This window comes from Neofelis nebulosa, chromosome 9, assembly GCF_028018385.1.
Source record: "Neofelis nebulosa isolate mNeoNeb1 chromosome 9, mNeoNeb1.pri, whole genome shotgun sequence".
Classification (NCBI taxonomy): domain Eukaryota; kingdom Metazoa; phylum Chordata; class Mammalia; order Carnivora; family Felidae; genus Neofelis; species Neofelis nebulosa.
In genome coordinates, this window is record NC_080790.1 from 54,991,283 (window position 1) to 55,009,698 (window position 18,416).

At 38.3% G+C, this 18,416-nt stretch overlaps 2 protein-coding genes across 3 annotated transcripts in view; one reads left to right on the plus strand and one right to left on the minus strand.

The window, feature by feature from the left end:
• APLF (aprataxin and PNKP like factor) overlaps nt 1-1,516 on the minus strand; it is a 79,908-nt gene extending 78,392 nt beyond the window's left edge. For both annotated transcript variants that reach the window (XM_058683863.1, XM_058683862.1), the window contains exon 1: nt 1,181-1,516. In XM_058683863.1, the coding sequence (XP_058539846.1) occupies nt 1,181-1,276 (96 nt within the window). In that variant the 5' untranslated portion in view covers nt 1,277-1,516. The remainder of the gene's footprint in view (nt 1-1,180) is intronic.
• Nucleotides 1,517-2,351: 835 nt separating this feature from the next.
• FBXO48 (F-box protein 48) lies at nt 2,352-6,826 on the plus strand. The gene is made up of 3 exons (XM_058683864.1): nt 2,352-2,589; nt 3,872-4,213; nt 4,696-6,826. The coding sequence occupies exons 2-3, from the start codon at nt 3,908-3,910 to the stop codon at nt 4,855-4,857; spliced, it is 468 nt and encodes a 155-aa protein (XP_058539847.1). The 5' UTR covers nt 2,352-2,589; nt 3,872-3,907; the 3' UTR covers nt 4,858-6,826.
• The last annotated feature ends 11,590 nt before the right edge of the window (nt 6,827-18,416 follow it).

The following is an 18,416-nucleotide window of genomic DNA, read 5'->3' on the forward strand; positions in this document are numbered from 1 at the left end:
CCACATATGTACACACACACATACACATCGATTAGGACTGACCTCTGCATCAGAACCCCCAAGTACCACTCCTTTTCCTGCGCCAAGAAGGAGCCTAAGGCTAATAATATCAATGGTTCCATGTAGACACTGGAGGCTAGCCAGGATAACAGTCCACACTCCTCACTTGCTGGCACTAGCTCACTGACACAGGTTTGTCTCCAGAGGCCAAGAGAAAACTCCTAGAGGGCAGAGACCTAAATCTCATTCATCTTTGTAACCCCACAGTGCTACCGTCTGCAAAGGTGCTGCGCAAAGTGGGCACTAAACAAAATATGCTGAATGTTACAAAAAATAATATATCTGTTTTAGGTAGAGATCTATAAAATTTAAGAATGCAACAGGAAAATTTCCTAACTCCTCAACATCCCAAAGAGGGTGGAGAATATATAGCTTAGTGGCACTACATGTCCAAAAGCTTATTTGCACCCTTTAAATAACCGCTCTATGGCTCAATTTTCTCTTCTGAACAATGAAGATAATAAGAGCACCTAATTCCTAGGATTTTGAAGTGATTAAAAAGTTGGGACACGTAAAGTCCTTAGATCAATGTCCGGAACACTACACTCTACTTTAAGGGTTAGCTGCTGATATTACTGAAAAAGACTATTCCATAAAAGTAAGGCCCATACAGTCCCACAAGAGGCCAAAAGCTTAAAAGAAATCATTCTAGGAAAGAGAAGATCAGGGGTTGGCAAACTTTTCCTGTAAAGGGCCAAATTCTACTGTAAATACTGTGGCTTGTCAGGCCAAGAGGCAATATCCTCAACTCTTGGGCCAATTGTTCTTCCTAAAAGGCTAATAGGTTTTTTGTTTGTTTGTTTACATTTCACATTTTAAAACTTAAGAACCATCCTTAGTACATGGCTCCATACAAAAACAGCCTGGATTTAGACCCAGGGCCATAGTTTGCTGACCCCTGGATAAGATTATAATGATCATACAAATCGGTGCTTATTAAGGGCACCACTATAAAACGTTTGTGAGCTGTTTAAAGTTGACTGAAAACCGTGCTGCTCCCTAGCTTCTAAAATCCAGACAGGCAGGGCCGGGTGGTAGGGAAGCCAGAAACGGGGCTTCAGGAGACAGCCAGGACCTCGCACGGCTCTCCGGGTCCGGCCGAGCCCCCTGCCACACTTACTCGCAGCAGCGGCCCGCGGCCGATCACCGTCTCCCCGGGCGCCAGGGCCACCCGGGGGCCGCCGTCCTGCGGTTGCAGCTCGAAGCCCCCGGACATGGCGGCGAAGACTACACCCCTTGGCAAGGAGACGGTCCCCGCAGCCGTTTCCGCCTTCCATGGACACGCACTGGGCCTAGGCAGGCCCTCGGAAAAATGCAGGGGGAGGGGGAGCACAAGCTCCGCTCGGAGGTGTCCAGGCCTGGCACGGCAGGAGCTCTGGCGCCGCAGCAGGAGCCCCGCCTCTCCTCTCCGGCCAGTGACGCGCTCCGGGATTCCTCCAACACTCCGCCTCAAAATTATTTTTTAAAAGCCCCGGCTAACCACCCCACCACCCCGCTTTCTCACCGCCCACCCGTCACAGGGGACGTCGGGCCTTGTAGTCCGTGGCGCCCTCCTTCTCCTCTCTTGCTGAGTTGAGACGCCCAGATAAAACTACCACTCCCAAAAGGCAACGCGCGCTCCTCTCTACGCCTGTGCGAAATCCGAGTCAGCAAGGCGGGACTACAGTGGGCGGAACTGGAGGGACTATGGCGAAGGATTCGAATTCCGGAGGATTTAATTTGCCGGAGAAGCTACCGCGGCCCTGGAGGTAGGGAGTTCCCGCTGACGTCTGGACTACGCAGCCTCAGCTCAGTCCTCTGGAGCTGCGGTGACAGTCAGTGCTGACGGTTGTTATTGTCGCTTTTTTGTCATTGCTCCGTGTTCTTTGGACTCGGGCAGCTGCAGACTGCGCGAGATCCTCAAGGAGGGCACTCAGATGGGATGTGGAGTTACCTGCGGGGTGTGTCTGCGCCGCCTCTCGATCCCTCCCTTCCTGTGACACCTGAAAGGGGGGGCGAGCTCTTCCCTAACTCGAGAGATAATTCAGCAAAGTTTGGTTCATAAAGAAGGGGCAGAAGAGGGATAGTTTTCCAGGTATCCAGGCAAAACTGGCCTTAGAAGAAGATCCCTAGCGGGAACCTCACCGAGGCACCCCCCAACTGTTAAACTCAAAAATTCGTTTGCCTCCTGGGAAAGAACTGTAACGAGAGGACGCGTTTTATTCCCCAATGAGATTCTGGGAGAAGTAACAAATGTTTAAATGCAACAGTAACGTTCTCCACATTAATGTGAGATTTTTTTTCCCCCAGAAATACAGTAGTTCGGCTTTGGTTTGTATTGATATTGAGAGAGACGAGCTCCTGATAAAAATTTGCTCTTGATTCATGAACTTGTTTCTATCAGTTTGCTTTCATACTTCCCCAAAACTTCGAGAGGAAGTCCTAATGTCTGTTGAACACAGACATTAAAATTCTTACTATAGCTAATTTGGATCATAAACAATCAAACGAATGGGAGCAATTGTGGCCTTGAGAAGTGCAGAAACATAGGTAAGTAGCATGTTTAGAAAGGGGAATCATTAGCTGAGTTAAAAAGAAGTATTTAGCAAACCCTTCTTCCTGCACTGTAACCCACCCCCCATTATAAAAGGAAGTGCAACATGGAGTAAACTGATTTTGAGTAATCTGAGCTGTCTTTATATGCAAAAATAGCTCATGCTTTCAACTGATTTTGGAGCCTAGACCATGCACTTTAGGTAAATTAGCCGAAACTGGACTTTCAGTCTGTAATTATATGCTATACCTAACTGAATTATAAACATTGTTTATAATTGCTGGTTACTGTTGCTTTATGGCCTCAATACCTAGTGTTCTTCATTCATAATTATGCATGTAGGATACCTTCAAGAGGCCATTTCTAAAACACTGATCTAATAACTGAATTGAAAATGTGAGGCTTTGTGTTGTTATAACCTGGACTTCAACCTCTTTTCCATTGTGTCAACTGTGAGCACCTACCCAGTAGGTACAAGTAGATAACTATTATCATATAAACTACAAAAGTCCATCAGGGTTGTGGTTAAGTCACAAACTGTAGATGAAGAACTTAATGACAAGGCATCAATTCCCACAGACAAGTATTTAGGAGTTCAAGAGATTGAACCATACACATTTTCAAAAGTATTTTCAGCAAATGCGTGGAATCAAACGTGTTCCCACAATAGTTATTTCTACTACTAAACTCAGAGTATAGTTTGTGAGGTATCATTTCACTTTTTTAGATAATGTTCTTTGGGAGCAGAAACATAAATGTTTAGAAACAAACCCATTTACCAAAAACATTTAAAAAGAAGAGAAGTAGGGAGCGCCTGCATGGCTCAGTCGGTTAAGCGTACAACTTCGGCTCAGGTCACGATCTCCTGGTTTGTGGGTTCGAGCCCCGCATCGGGCTATATGCTGGCAGCTCAGAGCCTGGAGCCTGCTTCTGATTCTGTGTCTCCCTCTCTCTCTGCCCCTCCCCTGCTCACACTCTGTTTTCTCTCTCTCTCTCTCTCTCAAAAATTAAAAAAAAAATTTTCTTTAAAAGGGAAGTAACATGTGTTGAGTGTCTCCTATGTGCAATTTAGATGAAGCTAGATGGTTTACACATTATCCCTGTTAATCCTTGTAAGAACACACAGGAAAGGAGCATCATTGGCCCCATTTTACAGATTGAAAACCTCAAGTCATGAAAGTTAAGGTTCTTGTAATCATACCCAGAAAATATCTGGCTCAGAGTAGGTTCGATAGTCTGATCTGAAGAGACTGAGTGTGTTTAAACTTTGCCTTTTAGGTTACATATGTGGATAATTTGCTAAAACATCAAGCTATGCAGAAAAGCCTCAAGAGGAACAATAATTCAAGAGTTTCTGGCATAAAATTGAATTCTGTGGATGCTGAGAAGGAAAAGAAAGAGAGTCAAAAGACCTTTGTTGAACTGTTGCCTCCAGAAGTCACTTTTAAAATTTTCAGTCAGCTGGACATTCGGAGTTTGTGCAGGGCTTCCATAACTTGCAGGAGCTGGAATTACACAGTAAGAAACAGTGACTCCTTATGGAAACCTCATTGCTTGACCTTAAGAGCTGTGTGCCAAAGAGAAGTAGACGATGATCTAGAAAGTGGATATTCCTGGAGAGTAAGTTTAGTCTTTGAAGTCTGTGGTGTTCTTGACAATATGGTGATAGGTTTGAGACAACTCTGCCTTCTGCACAGAGGAGGTAGGATTTCATATACAGAGTGACATACAGAGTGTGTTGGCTTTTGGCCTTGAAGTTGAATTAGTATTTTCCTGCAAACCACATCATCCCATCCATCCTTTTACATTTTTTAAATACTAAATTCAGGCATATTCCTCTGTTAGCTACTTCATTCCACCTTTTCCACAACTCACAGCAAACTCTGTGGCTCACTCTGGGTGTATACACATATATGTACACCCACACCCACACCCACCCACCCACACACATATGCTTACCACAAATGTAATAGTAGATGTGTATATCAAAGTAAATATTTAAACTTCTTTTCAGCCCTGTCATTCAGCTTCTCTAGTTTTAAACAAACTCACTGACCAACCACCTACTCCATTTTTTAACAATGATGATTTACCTCTTTCAGGTAATACTACTGAGGAATTACCAGAAGAGTAAAGTGAAACACGAATGGCTAAGTGGCAGATACAGCAACATATGTTCTCCTCTTAGCCTACCAGAAAAAATCATGTACCCAATGGATGTAGATACATGGGGGGAAATTCTAGAAGCAGAACTGGAAAGATAAGCTGAAAAATTACAAACACATCTTGTAACTTTGAGAGTTTAAAACTAAAATGACTCTTAGGTTTGTTTTTTTGTTCGCCTTTTTAATGTTTAACGTTCAAAAGAAAATATTGTAAAAGTCCAGCTTTGTTTTTATTCTGCACTTTCATAAAAATTCTGGCTTTACTGTAATGCAGAAAAATCATGATATGTTATTTATGTAAGAAATACTATACTGCTAGAGTGTTTTAAATGTATTGCTTCATGTATTTATATTAGTATATTGCAGTACTGTAATGACAAAGAAGTTTGATTGGTATTTCCTGCTTAATGGTAATTCAAAAATTCAGGAAACCATATGAAGAAACTGATTAGTGATTCATTAAATAGTAGACATAACTAGGCTTATAACTAGAAGTAGACATAATTAGGAAGACTACCTAAAATGAAATTAATAGTAACATGTTGAAATGTAGAATATAATAAATTTATATTTTGATAACTTTGAAATGTCCATTTCAGTGGCATCAGATTGAATTGTCAAACACTGAGCCCATTTTAAAATGTGCTAAACTTGTGGTTTAGTCTAAAATTAATCTGACTGGAAGGCTGAAACTCGTGAGATCATGATACCCATTACTTGCCTACAGACCTGGAACTGCTCTCAGGGACAGCCATCAGCACCACCACACTGTTTTCTTGGCAAACGCTTTCCAACAGCCTTACAGCACCATCTAGTGTACTACTTGTAGACAACCAAGGCAAGGGACTTCGATCCTTTTTGTTTTCCCACATTTAAAAGAAAAGAAAACGTGAAAAAAAAAAAAAAAGGAGGACGAGGCGAACTGTATTATTTTACAGTACGCTATATACCTGACTTGTTTAAATTTATAGCTTTCCATGAATCTTTAACTTTTGTTTTTCTTTTTCTTAAAAGTAGATGGTATAGTACTCACTATACCAGATTGTTCATTCTGAATCTGTGGTCAACACCATAGTAAAAAGTGTCTGTGAAACATTTTAGTCAGTGTGGCATTTTCTTCTTAAATTGTGCTCTGTGGCACAAAAAATAAGAATCTGGGAAACCAGTATTTAACAAATAGGCACAATATTGGAAAGATGCCTTACTCTATGCAGATTCCTTGTGTTGGATCAAGCAGGTGAGGATCTGTTGGAAGGAACCTTAAAGACCAGGCATCATTCTCTAGGACTAGTTGACAATCCCTTTTAGAGGAATACCTTTCAGTCACCATTAACTCTCTTCTTGGCAAACTCTTTTGTAAAACTTATTCTCTGGACCTGGAAACCATCCCTAGATTACACCATTCTGGATTAAGTGGCCCTCGTTAAGTAAGGGTCCCATAGTTCTTTGTACATACCATTCTCAAAGCTGTCTACTACATTAAATTGTCAGTCTTATTTGTCTGTCCCCCTTGCCCCCACTGCCGCTTTGGACTATGAGATTCTTTTTTTTTTTTTTTTTCCTAGTTTATTTATTTTGAGAGAAAGAGGTAGAGACACAATCCCAAGCAGGCTCCATGCCGTCAGCTCAAAGCCAAATGCGGGCCCTATCTCGTGAACCGTGAGATCATGACCTGAGCCAAAATCAAGAGTCAGATCCTCAACTGACTGAGCCACCCAGTCACCCCAGGACTGTGAGCTTCTTAAAGGCAGGGACCATTTGTTTATTTATGTGTTCTCAAAACCTGGAATATAGTAGTTTTTCCCTAATTTGTTAAATTATTCCTATGTTATTTATTTTAATCCTACCCAGAATGTATAATAAAAATAATTTACATTACCGTTAGTGGACAAAACTGTATTGAAATGCAATATAAACCTGTAAGATAGATGGGATGCTTACTATTAATGCTAATATATGAATGATTGTTTTAGTCTTCTCAAAAGCTATAAGGGAAAAATAAGGAAATAGAAATGTTTTGTTTTATGTTTTTGAATAAACACTTGAAAATAAACTTAACCCAAAAATATCACTTAATTGTAATTATTGGGTCACTCCAATGAGTTTTCAGTAATACTTTGTAAGCTATATGAACAATCTAGTTGTTTTTAGTACTGTAACATTAAAATAATTTTTTATATAATAAGCTATAAGCTATGATCACAGTCTACACAGAAAGGAAAGTTTGGAAACTTAATGATAACTTTTATGGTATGGTCTTAGAATGAACTGTACATTTATCAGACCGAGCCATTAGCATCTGAGAACATGAGTGGGTGGAGTAGAATGGAGAGAAGACGTACTCTTACTCATAGATAAAATAACATGTTACATATACACAGTTTGTAAAAAAGGCAAGATTACTGGAATAGAATATTGAGTTTCTAGTGTTATTATTTAATCAGTTCAAGATCTAATATATATTTTTTTAATTTAGAAATTTTTCTTTAGTTGCTTCTAGTTTATAACACAATCTTACTTAAGCCAGGACATAATCATCAGCAAAAATCTATATGAATATAAACTTCAGATCTTAGAATACTCAAGTATATAAAAGCCTAATTTGAAAAATATACCCTAACCACTTTAATTTCATCTTTGCTTTGACTTCATATAATATCTTCTTTCCAAAACTTCAAATACCCTAATAATATTAACAATGAGCAGTAACATCAGGAAGTGGATTGGGAAGAATAGATGGAAGAGCAGAATTAAAAGACCAAAATCATCAAATAGATTAAATTAGATCAACAATGGACAAAGTTGGTGAATTATAATAGCTAACATTTGTTGAGTGCCTACTCTGAACCAAGCACAGTGCTAATGCGGGGGATACTGTTACTCTATATCCATTTTATGGATAAGGAAACTGAAAATTGGAGAATGATCTTACCTATCGGTTCATCACCACTCCCCAGCACCTCTATGAGTATGTAACATGTAGTAAGTGCTCAATACATTTTTAATGAATGAATTAAAAGCTTATCTGAGAATGAGTAACTCGAACAAAAAAGCCAAGAATGTTCCTCCAACTTTTATTTTTTATTTTTCACTTAAAAAAATTTTTTTAAGTTAATTTATTTTGAGAGAGACAGAGGCAAGCGGGGTAGGGGAGACACAGAATCCGAAGCAGGCTCTCGGCTCTGAGCTATCAGCACAGAGCCCGAAGTGGGGCTCAAACTCAATGAGCCATGAGATCATGACCCAAGCCAAAGTCAGACGCTTAACCAACTGAGCCTCCAACTTTTTATTTTGAAAAGATTTAAACACACAGAAAAGTAAAAATACATGACAAAAAACTCTTATGTATATACTTCACTTAGACCAGTTGTTAACATTTCCACATTTGTTTTATTTATTACTTATTTTAACTGAAGCATTTGAAACTAAGTTGCAGACATGATAATACTTTACCCCTCAATATTTCAACATGTATCTCTTAAGTACATTCTCCTTTGTGCAATACCATTATCACATATAAAATTTTTATATTGATTCAATAATATAATTTGTAATCCCTATTTAAATTTCCTTAATGGCCTCAAAAATATGTGGATTTTTTTTTTCCAATTCAGGATCCAAACAGGGTTTCGAATGCATGTCATTTTTTTATGTCCCCTTAATCTCTCTGAACCAAAAGTATCCCTCTGCCCTTGGTTTTCTTTTTCAGGATATTGACTTGTTGGTTTTTTGTTTTTTTTTTTTAAGTTTATTTATTTATTTGAGAGAGAGACAGCGCAAGTGGATGGGGGGGGGGGGGGCAGGGAGAGAGGGAGAGAGAGAGAATCCCAAGCAGGCTCCATGCTTCCAGCTGCAGAGCCCGACACAGGGCTCAGTCAGACCCACAAATTGTGAGATCATGACCTGAGCCAAAACCAAGAATCAGGAGCTTAACCAACTGAGCCACCCAGGTAACCTGATTTGTTGGATTTTTTAAGAATTCTGGTTGGTTTTCTTACAGAACATTCTGTAAATGATTTGTCTGATTATCTCTTCATGATTTGATTCAGGTAAAACATATTTAGCAATTATACTACATAGATAAATGTAATATGCTTTTTAATGCACCACATTAAGAGGCACATGTCTGTGTGACCAGGTAAGTCTGATTATTTGATTGAGGTGGTAATCCTCAAATCTCTCCATTCAAAGAATATTTTCTTATAGAGTCAAGATTTCTTTTTTCAAGAACCCATTTCTAGGGTATTTCCTGTTGACTAAACCCTATGCTAAATGCTTTATAACATTTTCATATTCCATCTTCATAATTAGACTTTCAAAGAACACAGGAAATCATGTCCAAGTTATTTTCCATATCAACATAAGGAGATGCAAAATCACTATTTAAACCCAATTCTCTTTGATTTCAGAGACCAAGTTTTTAACCACTAGAGTAGAGCACGTTTTATAATTTTGACAGTCCTTACATTAAGGCAACATAAAGGACTAAGACTAACAAGGAACACCTCCCAATACAAATATCTAGAAAATCAATATCTAGAGGAAATCAGTATTAGATGTATAGAACTTGACATTTATGCTAATAGCAGATCAGGCAATTCTGACAAGCCTTCCTACTTAGGACAACTTGAAAACTTGGGGCAACAAAAATTAATTCCCTGTAGATAGAGCTCACAAATAGTAAAGAAATATTTCACCTTTTGGGATGAGCACTGGGTGGTGTATGTAAACCAATTTGACAATAAACTTCATATATTGAGAAAAAAAAAATATTGGACCAGTGTCTGGGGAAAGAAAGAGAACCAGAGAGGTAAGTCCATGATTGAGGTTAATCTTGCCATGGAGCATTTGCCAATTTCTGCAAGACCAACTGAGAGATGAATACATTTTTGCCTTGTTCCTTACCTTCATGGGATACTTTCAGTGTTTCTTTATTTCAACATTCTCCTCCAGTGAAAGCATCCCCATAAAGGTAAGGAACAAGGCACAAATGTCCACAATCTCCATCTCCATTACTATTTCACACCATACTGGATGCATTAGTCGCTGTATTCATTCAAGGGGGAAAAAAAATAGAGGCATAAGAATTGGAAAAGAAGTAAAATTCTACTTGCAGGTGGTATGATAATATATCTGCAAAACCCAATAGAATCAATGATAACACTAATATGAACAAAATAATTCAGTAGTCAGCAGGCTACAAAATATATATAACTATGTATATAGTTATAGGACAATATATAATAATTATGCAATTTAGATTAATCACATCAAAGGAATATCCATTAACTTCAATTTTTATCTAATACTTTTATTAACAATGGATATTGAACTTTATAAAAGGAGTGTTTGGCACCTGCGACTTAAGTTATACACCTAAGAATTTTTAAGAACTTTACAAATATTTTGTTATTATTCTACATGCTGTGACAATAGCTTCTTAGGTTGCTATAACATGTGCATTTTTTCTCACATCCAGAAAACCAACAATATTGAAAATCATATTTTACAACATTGAAAAATTTGATGAACAGGCTAGCTTTCTCCCTTCAAATTGTCTTATAATAATAATAATAATATCTTCCAATGATTGAGTACATTTTACATGTACTTGAATCATATAATCTTGAAAGTTAGTTTTTTATCACTAATTTTTTGAAATGCAAAAATTGAGATTCATGGAAGCAAAGTAAGTTGAGTAAGGTCAAGCAGCTTGTACCTGGAGGAAAGGACCCTGACCTCAGGACTGGTTCAGGAAGCTGTTTCTGCTACACCATCCTTGAGACCTAGTAAATGCCAATAAACTGCCAGCAGAGGGAGCAATACTTCTATTGAAACTGACAAGAGCTTGAGTGTGGGAGTTCCACATTTCAGCCATGTTAGCTGATTGGAAAATCTCAGACTGAGTCAGAATTTGTACAAACCCTTTTGTTGTAAATGACAGAACTGAAACTAGTCCTGCCCATCTTCTGGGCCTTTCCAAGAAGAGAAGACTGGATATAACTTAAAAATCACAATCAGCCTTTCTAGCTAGAATGTTAAGATGTCAGGAAATATAACCCTCCAATGAAGAGAATTCTTATCCCACTCTGTCTTTCATTCTTGTCTCCACCACCCAATAGAGTTCTATCTATGTTTCCAAAGGCACAATAAAGAACATATGAATTCAGTTTTGCAGTTTTTTTCCCCAAAAAATATGTCCACATCATTATTCTGTGCAGATGTTTTTACGTGAGGGTATTATTTCATTGTCCACAGGTTTGCTCTCCAAATTTTCAGCTCAGTGTCCATGGATGCTATAGTTCTATGAGGTTGAGCTGTTAGTGTGAGTATATTCTTCTGAAGTAACGGATGTGAGCTCTGAAGTTGACTTCAACAGCTTAGAATTAGACATTTATGGTTAAACAATCTTTAGGTGTCAAGAAATTTCTCACCCTTTTACCAACCTTGTGGGTAAATTCTATGCCCTTATATGAAGAGACTATAAAAAGAATTCACCCAGAGGTGAAGACTTTTCTAGAATTATGTTTTTATTCTTTCCATTTGAAACTCATTTGGGCAGAAAGAGTGGGTCAGGGGCCTTGAGGAGTTGAGCAAGGTAATCAAAATTCATGTGCAAGATCCCATTTCACTTAAAAATAAAACTGTCACATGTACATTTTGAAATACATCTCCTGGATTACACGTCTTATTATATATACAATATCTACATCTCAACATGGAAAGGAAAATGTGCTCAAGTACAATGTATAATTTCATATCACTTGTTTTGGATTCTATTTTACTGACCCTGCCTAAAGTATGGTATATTTATGATATTAGAGTCACCACTCAAGATTAATGCCTATGGATAATAATTGCTACCCTAAGGTAAGTGCTTACCATGTACAAGATACCTTTCCAACAACCATTAGGGACAGTCCATTCCTGCATCTTCCCCTTATTAACTGTGTGGGCAAGTTATCAATGCCTTAGTTTTTATCTGTAATATGTTTACAAAAGGATTCATCTCATAGAACTGTTACAAAGATCAGCAGTCATGTTCCATCTCCTCATATCCTTTTCTCTGCCTCAGCTACTACTTATCAACTTTGTCTCTATAAATTTGCCTATTCTTTTCACTTAAGTTAATTTTTACAAATTTTTGAGGTAGGGCTTCATTCTTCTGCATGTGGCTCTCTACTTGTCCCAGAACTATTTGTTGAAAAAAACTGTTCCTTCCTCATTGAATGGTTTTGGCACCCTTGTTGAAAGTCACTTGACCATAGATGCATGGATTCATTCTGGACTCTGAATTCTATTCCATTGATCTATCTACTCTTAATTCCAGTACCCCTTTGTCTTGATTACTGTAGCTTTGCATTAAGTGCAATTGGGAAGTCTAAGTCCTCTAACTTTGTTCTTTTTTCAAGATTGTTTTGCCTATTCTGAGTCTCAGGAGAATTGTTTTTTGTTTTTTGTTTTTTGTTTTTTGTTTTTTTAACCTTACCTTAACTGGGGGAGTGTTCCATAAGGAGGAGAGCGAAAACTGTCCCAGAAAAAAAAAATACTTCTGGGTGATTGGGCTGTCTTTTCTGCCAATTTCAGCATGGAGTATATCTCTTTTGTAGTTAAAGTAGCAGAAGGCATTTAATAATACATTAATAGTCAAAATATATTGTTCCTCTGGTATTTTCTGTATTATACAGTACAGTATAATAAATAGTATCTAATAAATAATAAATTTGTACAGTGACAAATAGGAACAGAGATAAGGCAATAGAAATATTAATATTGGTTAGTGGTGATGCTCCAGGCTGATTACTTCCTGTTGATGAACAGGCCTGCTGTTGGCATTAAAGAGACACTTGAGAGACTGCAGACCCTGGAAATTCGGGCCATCTCTGCCCGTAAGAAGTTCTGCTGAGGACCCCAACCCCTAGGAGTTACTTTAGCCCAGAGGTCACTCTGAGTTACTCATGTGACTTGTCAGCTTTGTTTCTTTTTAAGTAATGGGAGCTTATTTTTCCAGAACTTCATTCCACAAATACCCTGGGATTTGGAGTTAAATTTAGTAAGGTTTAACATTTTGATTTTGTGCACTTCCCCCTTTAGTCCTTTGTCACCTCTCTATTTTTATTCTCTGTATTTATCCTTCAGCTTATTTATTTTAGCTTCATTTTTACTTTTCACCCTATCTATTCTTGACTTCACAGTGTATATTTTACCCTTTTTCTATCCTTTTTTTATTTAGCTCTAATATTTATCTGTAATCCTTGTTTCTTTAATTTTTTAGTTATAGCCCTTTTACTCTTTTCTTTTTCTTTTTTTAAACCAAATCTCTTACTTTACTTTTCTGAATTATTCTTGGCTCCATCCTGGTTTAAAAAAAAAAAAAGTCTTACTTTTTAAGGATCCATATAGTGTTTAACCTTCCCCTAAACCCCAAATGGAATAAGGCAAACTCATTCTTCAAAAACCTACTTCTGTGTATTTTTAATTGGATTTGTGTTCATTTTTCATGGAATTACTAAAAGCTCCTTTCAATGTGTGAGTTTAGTGTGTGAATTTTCTTTTCTCTCCTCCCTTTGTGTTCCTTTTAGGGCCAAGGAGTTCCTGAAGAGTCATTTGATTTCTTTAAATACAAAAATACCTAAACTGCAAATGCCTTCAAGGCCCAAGCTGGCAATAAACAGGAATGTAGCAAGCTGAATATAAGAAAAGTCAAGTGAAGAAAGATAACCAAACATGCCTTATTTTTTAAAAATGTTCATTTATTTACATTGAGAGAGAGAGAGAGCACGTGCTGGGGAGGGGCAGAGAGGGAGACAGAGGATCTGAAGCAGGCTCCTCACTGTCAGCGCAGAGCCTGAAGCTCGTCTCAAATGCACAAACCATGAGATCATGACCTGAGCTGAGGTCAGGCGGTTCACCAACTGAGCCACCCAGACGCCCCCTAACTTGCCTTATTTTTACAGAACTGTGGCTTAAGCACACAATCTCAAACACATTCATATAATACCGGAGGTTTTATTTTGAAAATGAAATGGAATACAAATTGAAAAATATAAATACTGAATTATCCTGAATATTGTCATAGCTATTCTGATACAACTTGCATACACATAGAAAAGTGTTTTTCCTTTATTTAACCCGTGTACCTGACCAGGTGTCCCTTACAACCTTCCTCCTGCAGCAGAGGAAAGAAGGTTTACCGTTCAATCCATTTCAAGCCTTAGACCAACCCAGTAACATAAAGAATTATTAAATATCAAACTTTTGAGAAAAATGCTCATTATCTTGTGTTTCCATTGCTCTCTGCCCTGTTCTCCTTCAAAATGGTGAAGACACTGGGGGCGGAGGATTCATGTGGTTTTGCACCAGAAGTCATATGACATTTATTCTTCTACCATCATGTGATCTTGTGGCTGCTGAAGCATAGTTGGCTGGTACTGTCCTAGGCTTTCTACTGGCCTCTACTGCTGACTTACATCTATGCACACATGGGCTTTTCTCCACTGTGTCATGCTAACCAGGCCTGCCTTTGGATATTGCCTGGCTGTAGACCTGACCCCCCCAGGTGTCCCATGCAGTCTCACAGCCAAGTAGCTCCCCCTTCAATATCTGCTGTGGGGCAACCTGCTCCTACCAATGGCAGGCCTGATGAGAAGCCCCCTGGCTCTCAGTATGGAACCAAGAGAGGCTTGGTGTCTAAGTGAGAGCTGCTCTCTTCCTGGCCACACCCAGCAGCTCTCTAGGCTGTGTTGGTTCACCCATATTGGCACGGAGCCTCTACACAGGAGTCTCCTCCAGAATCTTGACCTGAACACAGGGAAAGCCACTCTCCCTTCAGTTTATCTGACTTCCCGTTCTCTACACCAAGGGCCAAAGATGGACAACCACAACATACTTCTACTTCTCCTGATTCTCTCTCTCTGCCTTCTCCCACAACCCCAGAAGTAGAATGGGCAGGTTTTGACCACCACCATCCCTTTCTGTGCTCTAGCCTCCCCAGCTGGCTGTCCCAGCAGAGTCTCTCCTTTACATAAACACTATGATCTCAGTTTTCAAAACTTAGAAAAACCTAAGCCCTCTCAGTCTCCCATTAACTGAATTTTAAGCATATTGTCTTTCTGTAAATCCCAAAGAATGCCGAGAAAGGAGTATTACCTTATTCTTGCTCTCACATTGCTTCCGTAACAGATCCAAATCTCCTCCAAGGCTAACCGGGAAAATGGTCATGTACTTGGAAAGGCACAACAATAACTTTTCTTTAAATATCACCACTGTTAAATTACATTTTCCTTTTTTAATTGGTTACTTCTTTTTTTAATTTTTTTAATGCTTATATTGATTTTTGAGACAGAGAAAGACAGAGCATGAGCGGGGGAGGGGCAGAGAGCAAGGGAGACACAGAATCCGAAGCAGGATCCAGGCTCCGAACTATCAGCACGGAGCCGGACTCAAGGCCCAAACTCATCAACCATGAGATCATGACCTGAGCCGAGGTCAGATGTTCAACTGACTGAGCCACCCAGGTGCCCCTTAATTGGTTACTTCTTCAATTTGGAACTAAAATATCATGGATTTTCTTCCTCACTAAGCTGTCCTTGTCAGGTTTGCATTTCTTGTTATAGTTTGCAATGCAGAATTTAGCCTTAAATCATTTAGGTAAGAAAGAGATTTATTTTTATTCATAGTGAAATCAACTGATCACAAATATAGGTACTTGCAAATATGGATACAGTCTTTGCACCATGGTTTTTATACCTAGACTTACCATTCTTAAGATACTTGTAAAATTCTGCTCTTGTGAAATCATTTTATTTCTTTTTTTTTTTTAATACTCTTAATGAACTGAATTTGGTAACTTCCCTTTGTAGCAATTTTCCACAGTATCAGTACTCAGTTAGATGGTAAAAATAATAATCTTAGCTCGTTTTCATAAATTTGAAACCAGAGAACTTTTTGAAATGTAGTTCTTAGCTTCACAATTACACCTTATTCTATGATTTCTATTTTTGGAAACTGACTTCAATGTAGCAAAGTGGGTCAGATTATTTTCCACCAGTTGAATTTCCTCAAGACACTATTTCATGAAGAATGAGTAGATTACATGATATGTTTATGTCACCACCTATGAATGCCCATTCAAGGTTATATTCAGTGTGATGAGTGGAAATGTCAACCAAATGACCAAGTCTTTGATCTGAGCTTGCTGGTTATCTAAGGCAGGGATTTTTTTTATGGCATAAAACAAGTTGGTTGTTTTGTTTCATTTTCACATTTCAAACAATCTCTTCAACATTTTGCAGAACTAACCCATTCAATTGCTGCTACCACATCATGCGGCCAATTTATTAAGCAGAGCATGGGACTGTCTGGGTGTTAAACAATGGGGCCATATTTAGTTCACAGCAATACATCCATAGTCTTTTCCATATTTGATTGTAAGGACAGAGTATTCTTGATGACTCTTTAATGAATATCTGCATGCATTGTATCCTTGCAAAGTATTTTTCCTTTTAATTTAAGTTTCATAACAAGTTCAGCATTAACACCAACCATACAGGAGCATAATCATTTTGATCATCTTACATTAAAAAATTCAAGACTTCTCACAGCACAGGGTTAACTAGATAAGGAAGAGATCCACGAATTAAGCCCTGAGACACTCCATCATTCAGAGGCTGAAGAGGATGAAAAGGAGCCAGAATCTGAGAAGTGAAGTAGAGGGAAAACTAGGGAGTAAAGTGAAATGCTTTAAGGAGGTTGGGGGATCGATGACATCAGATGCCACTGATAGGTGAAATAATAGGGTGATTGTGACCATTGGTTTGAACTATGTGGAGGTCATCTAAGCATCCAATAGGCTGACAGATGCAATTCATTGCATATATAAATCTAACTGGAGATACTGTTGCTCAGGCATTTAAAAAATGCCAGAGAACTTATAGAACACATTGCATAGAAATTTTTACTCATATGTGGTATTCTCTTAAATGGTCCTATATGACCTGGACTCCGCTGATGCTTTTATCTTACCTTCAGTACCTTTTTCTACCTCCCACTCATACTCTGCTTTTGCCATTCTGGCATCCTTGATGTTCCTCAAGCATACTGCCACCTCAGGACCTTTGCACTTGCTGTTCTATCTGGAATGCTTTCCCTCCAGATATCAATATGGCTCGCCCTCTTCCTTTAGGTCTCCGCTCCAGTGTCATCTTATTGGAGAAGGCTTCCCTAACTACCTTCACTAAAAGAGTACTACTAGCCACTGACCCTCAACTCTTTATTCTTATTAGCTGAACCTTTATGCAATAACTATTACCACATTATAATTTATCTATTTTGCAAGAATATAAACTCAATGAGATCAGCAGCTAAAACAGTGCCTGGAACATAGTGGTTAATTAATAAATATTTCTATTGGATGTTAATTAAATAAGTGAAATGAGGGGTGCATGGGTAGCTCAGTCAGTTGAACATCCAATTCTTTATTTCAATTCAGGTCGTGATCTCACCGTAGTGATATCAACCCTGTGACGGTCTCCATGTGGAACGGGCTTGGGATTCCCTCTCTCCCTCTCTCTCTGCCCCTCCCCCACTCTCTCTCTCTCTTTCAAAATAAATAAACATTTTTAAAAAAATAATAAAAACAGGGGCAACTTGTTTACTCAGCTTAGTCAGTTAAGCTTCTGACTTTGGCTCAGGTCATGATCTCGTGGTTTGTGAGTTCAAGCCCCACATCAGGCTCTGTGCTGACAGCTCAGAGCCTGAAGCCTACTTAGGATTCTGTGTCTCCCTCTCTCTCTTCCCCTGCCCCACTCACACTCTGTCTCTCTCTCTGTGTCTCACCCTCTCAAAAATAAATAGTTTTTTAAAACTTTTAAATAATAATAATAAAATAAATAAATGAAATGAAATGAATGAAAAACAATTGGTCAGAATATTTTCACAGTAACTAGTTGCAGCATAATTATTTACTTCCCAAGAAGGGTGAGAACTTTTGTTAAGGGACATATTTTTATAATCTACAAGGCAAATGTCTTACAAATACTCTCACACATATACTTTTATCTAATAAGATATAAATGGCTACATAAGAGCATTCTCTTTAAAGCAGTAGTGTATTCTTTCCTATTCTCTGAGTACCCTTCAGTAACAACTGCTTCTGAAGTTTTTGACTTCACTTTGAATAAGAAAAATATATACTATAGAAGCTTTTGTTAATAGAAAATCACACAATAATGCCTATATATTACTTTAAATTTACTTCCAGTTTGAATCATTTGCCTAAGTTAACTCTTTAATAAACTGTAATTACTACATTTTCTTTCGAGGCTTCACTTTTTAACTAACCCTTTTATTGATTTTAGAAATTTCAGTTTTGAGGCACCTGGGCAGCTCAGTCGGTTGAACATCTGACTCTTGATTTCAGTTCAGGTCATGATCTCAGGGTTGTGGCATTGCTGAACATAGAGCCTGTTTAAGATTCTCTCTCTCTCTCTCTCTCTCTCTCTCTCTCTCTCTCTCTCTCCCCCTGAACCCTCTTCCTTGCTCATGCTCTCTTTCTTTCTTTCTCAAATAAAAATAATTTAAATAATTTCAAAAAATAAAAAGAAATTTCAGTTTTTTAAAAAAACTTCAGGCTTTGTAAGACAAAGTACACAAGCCAT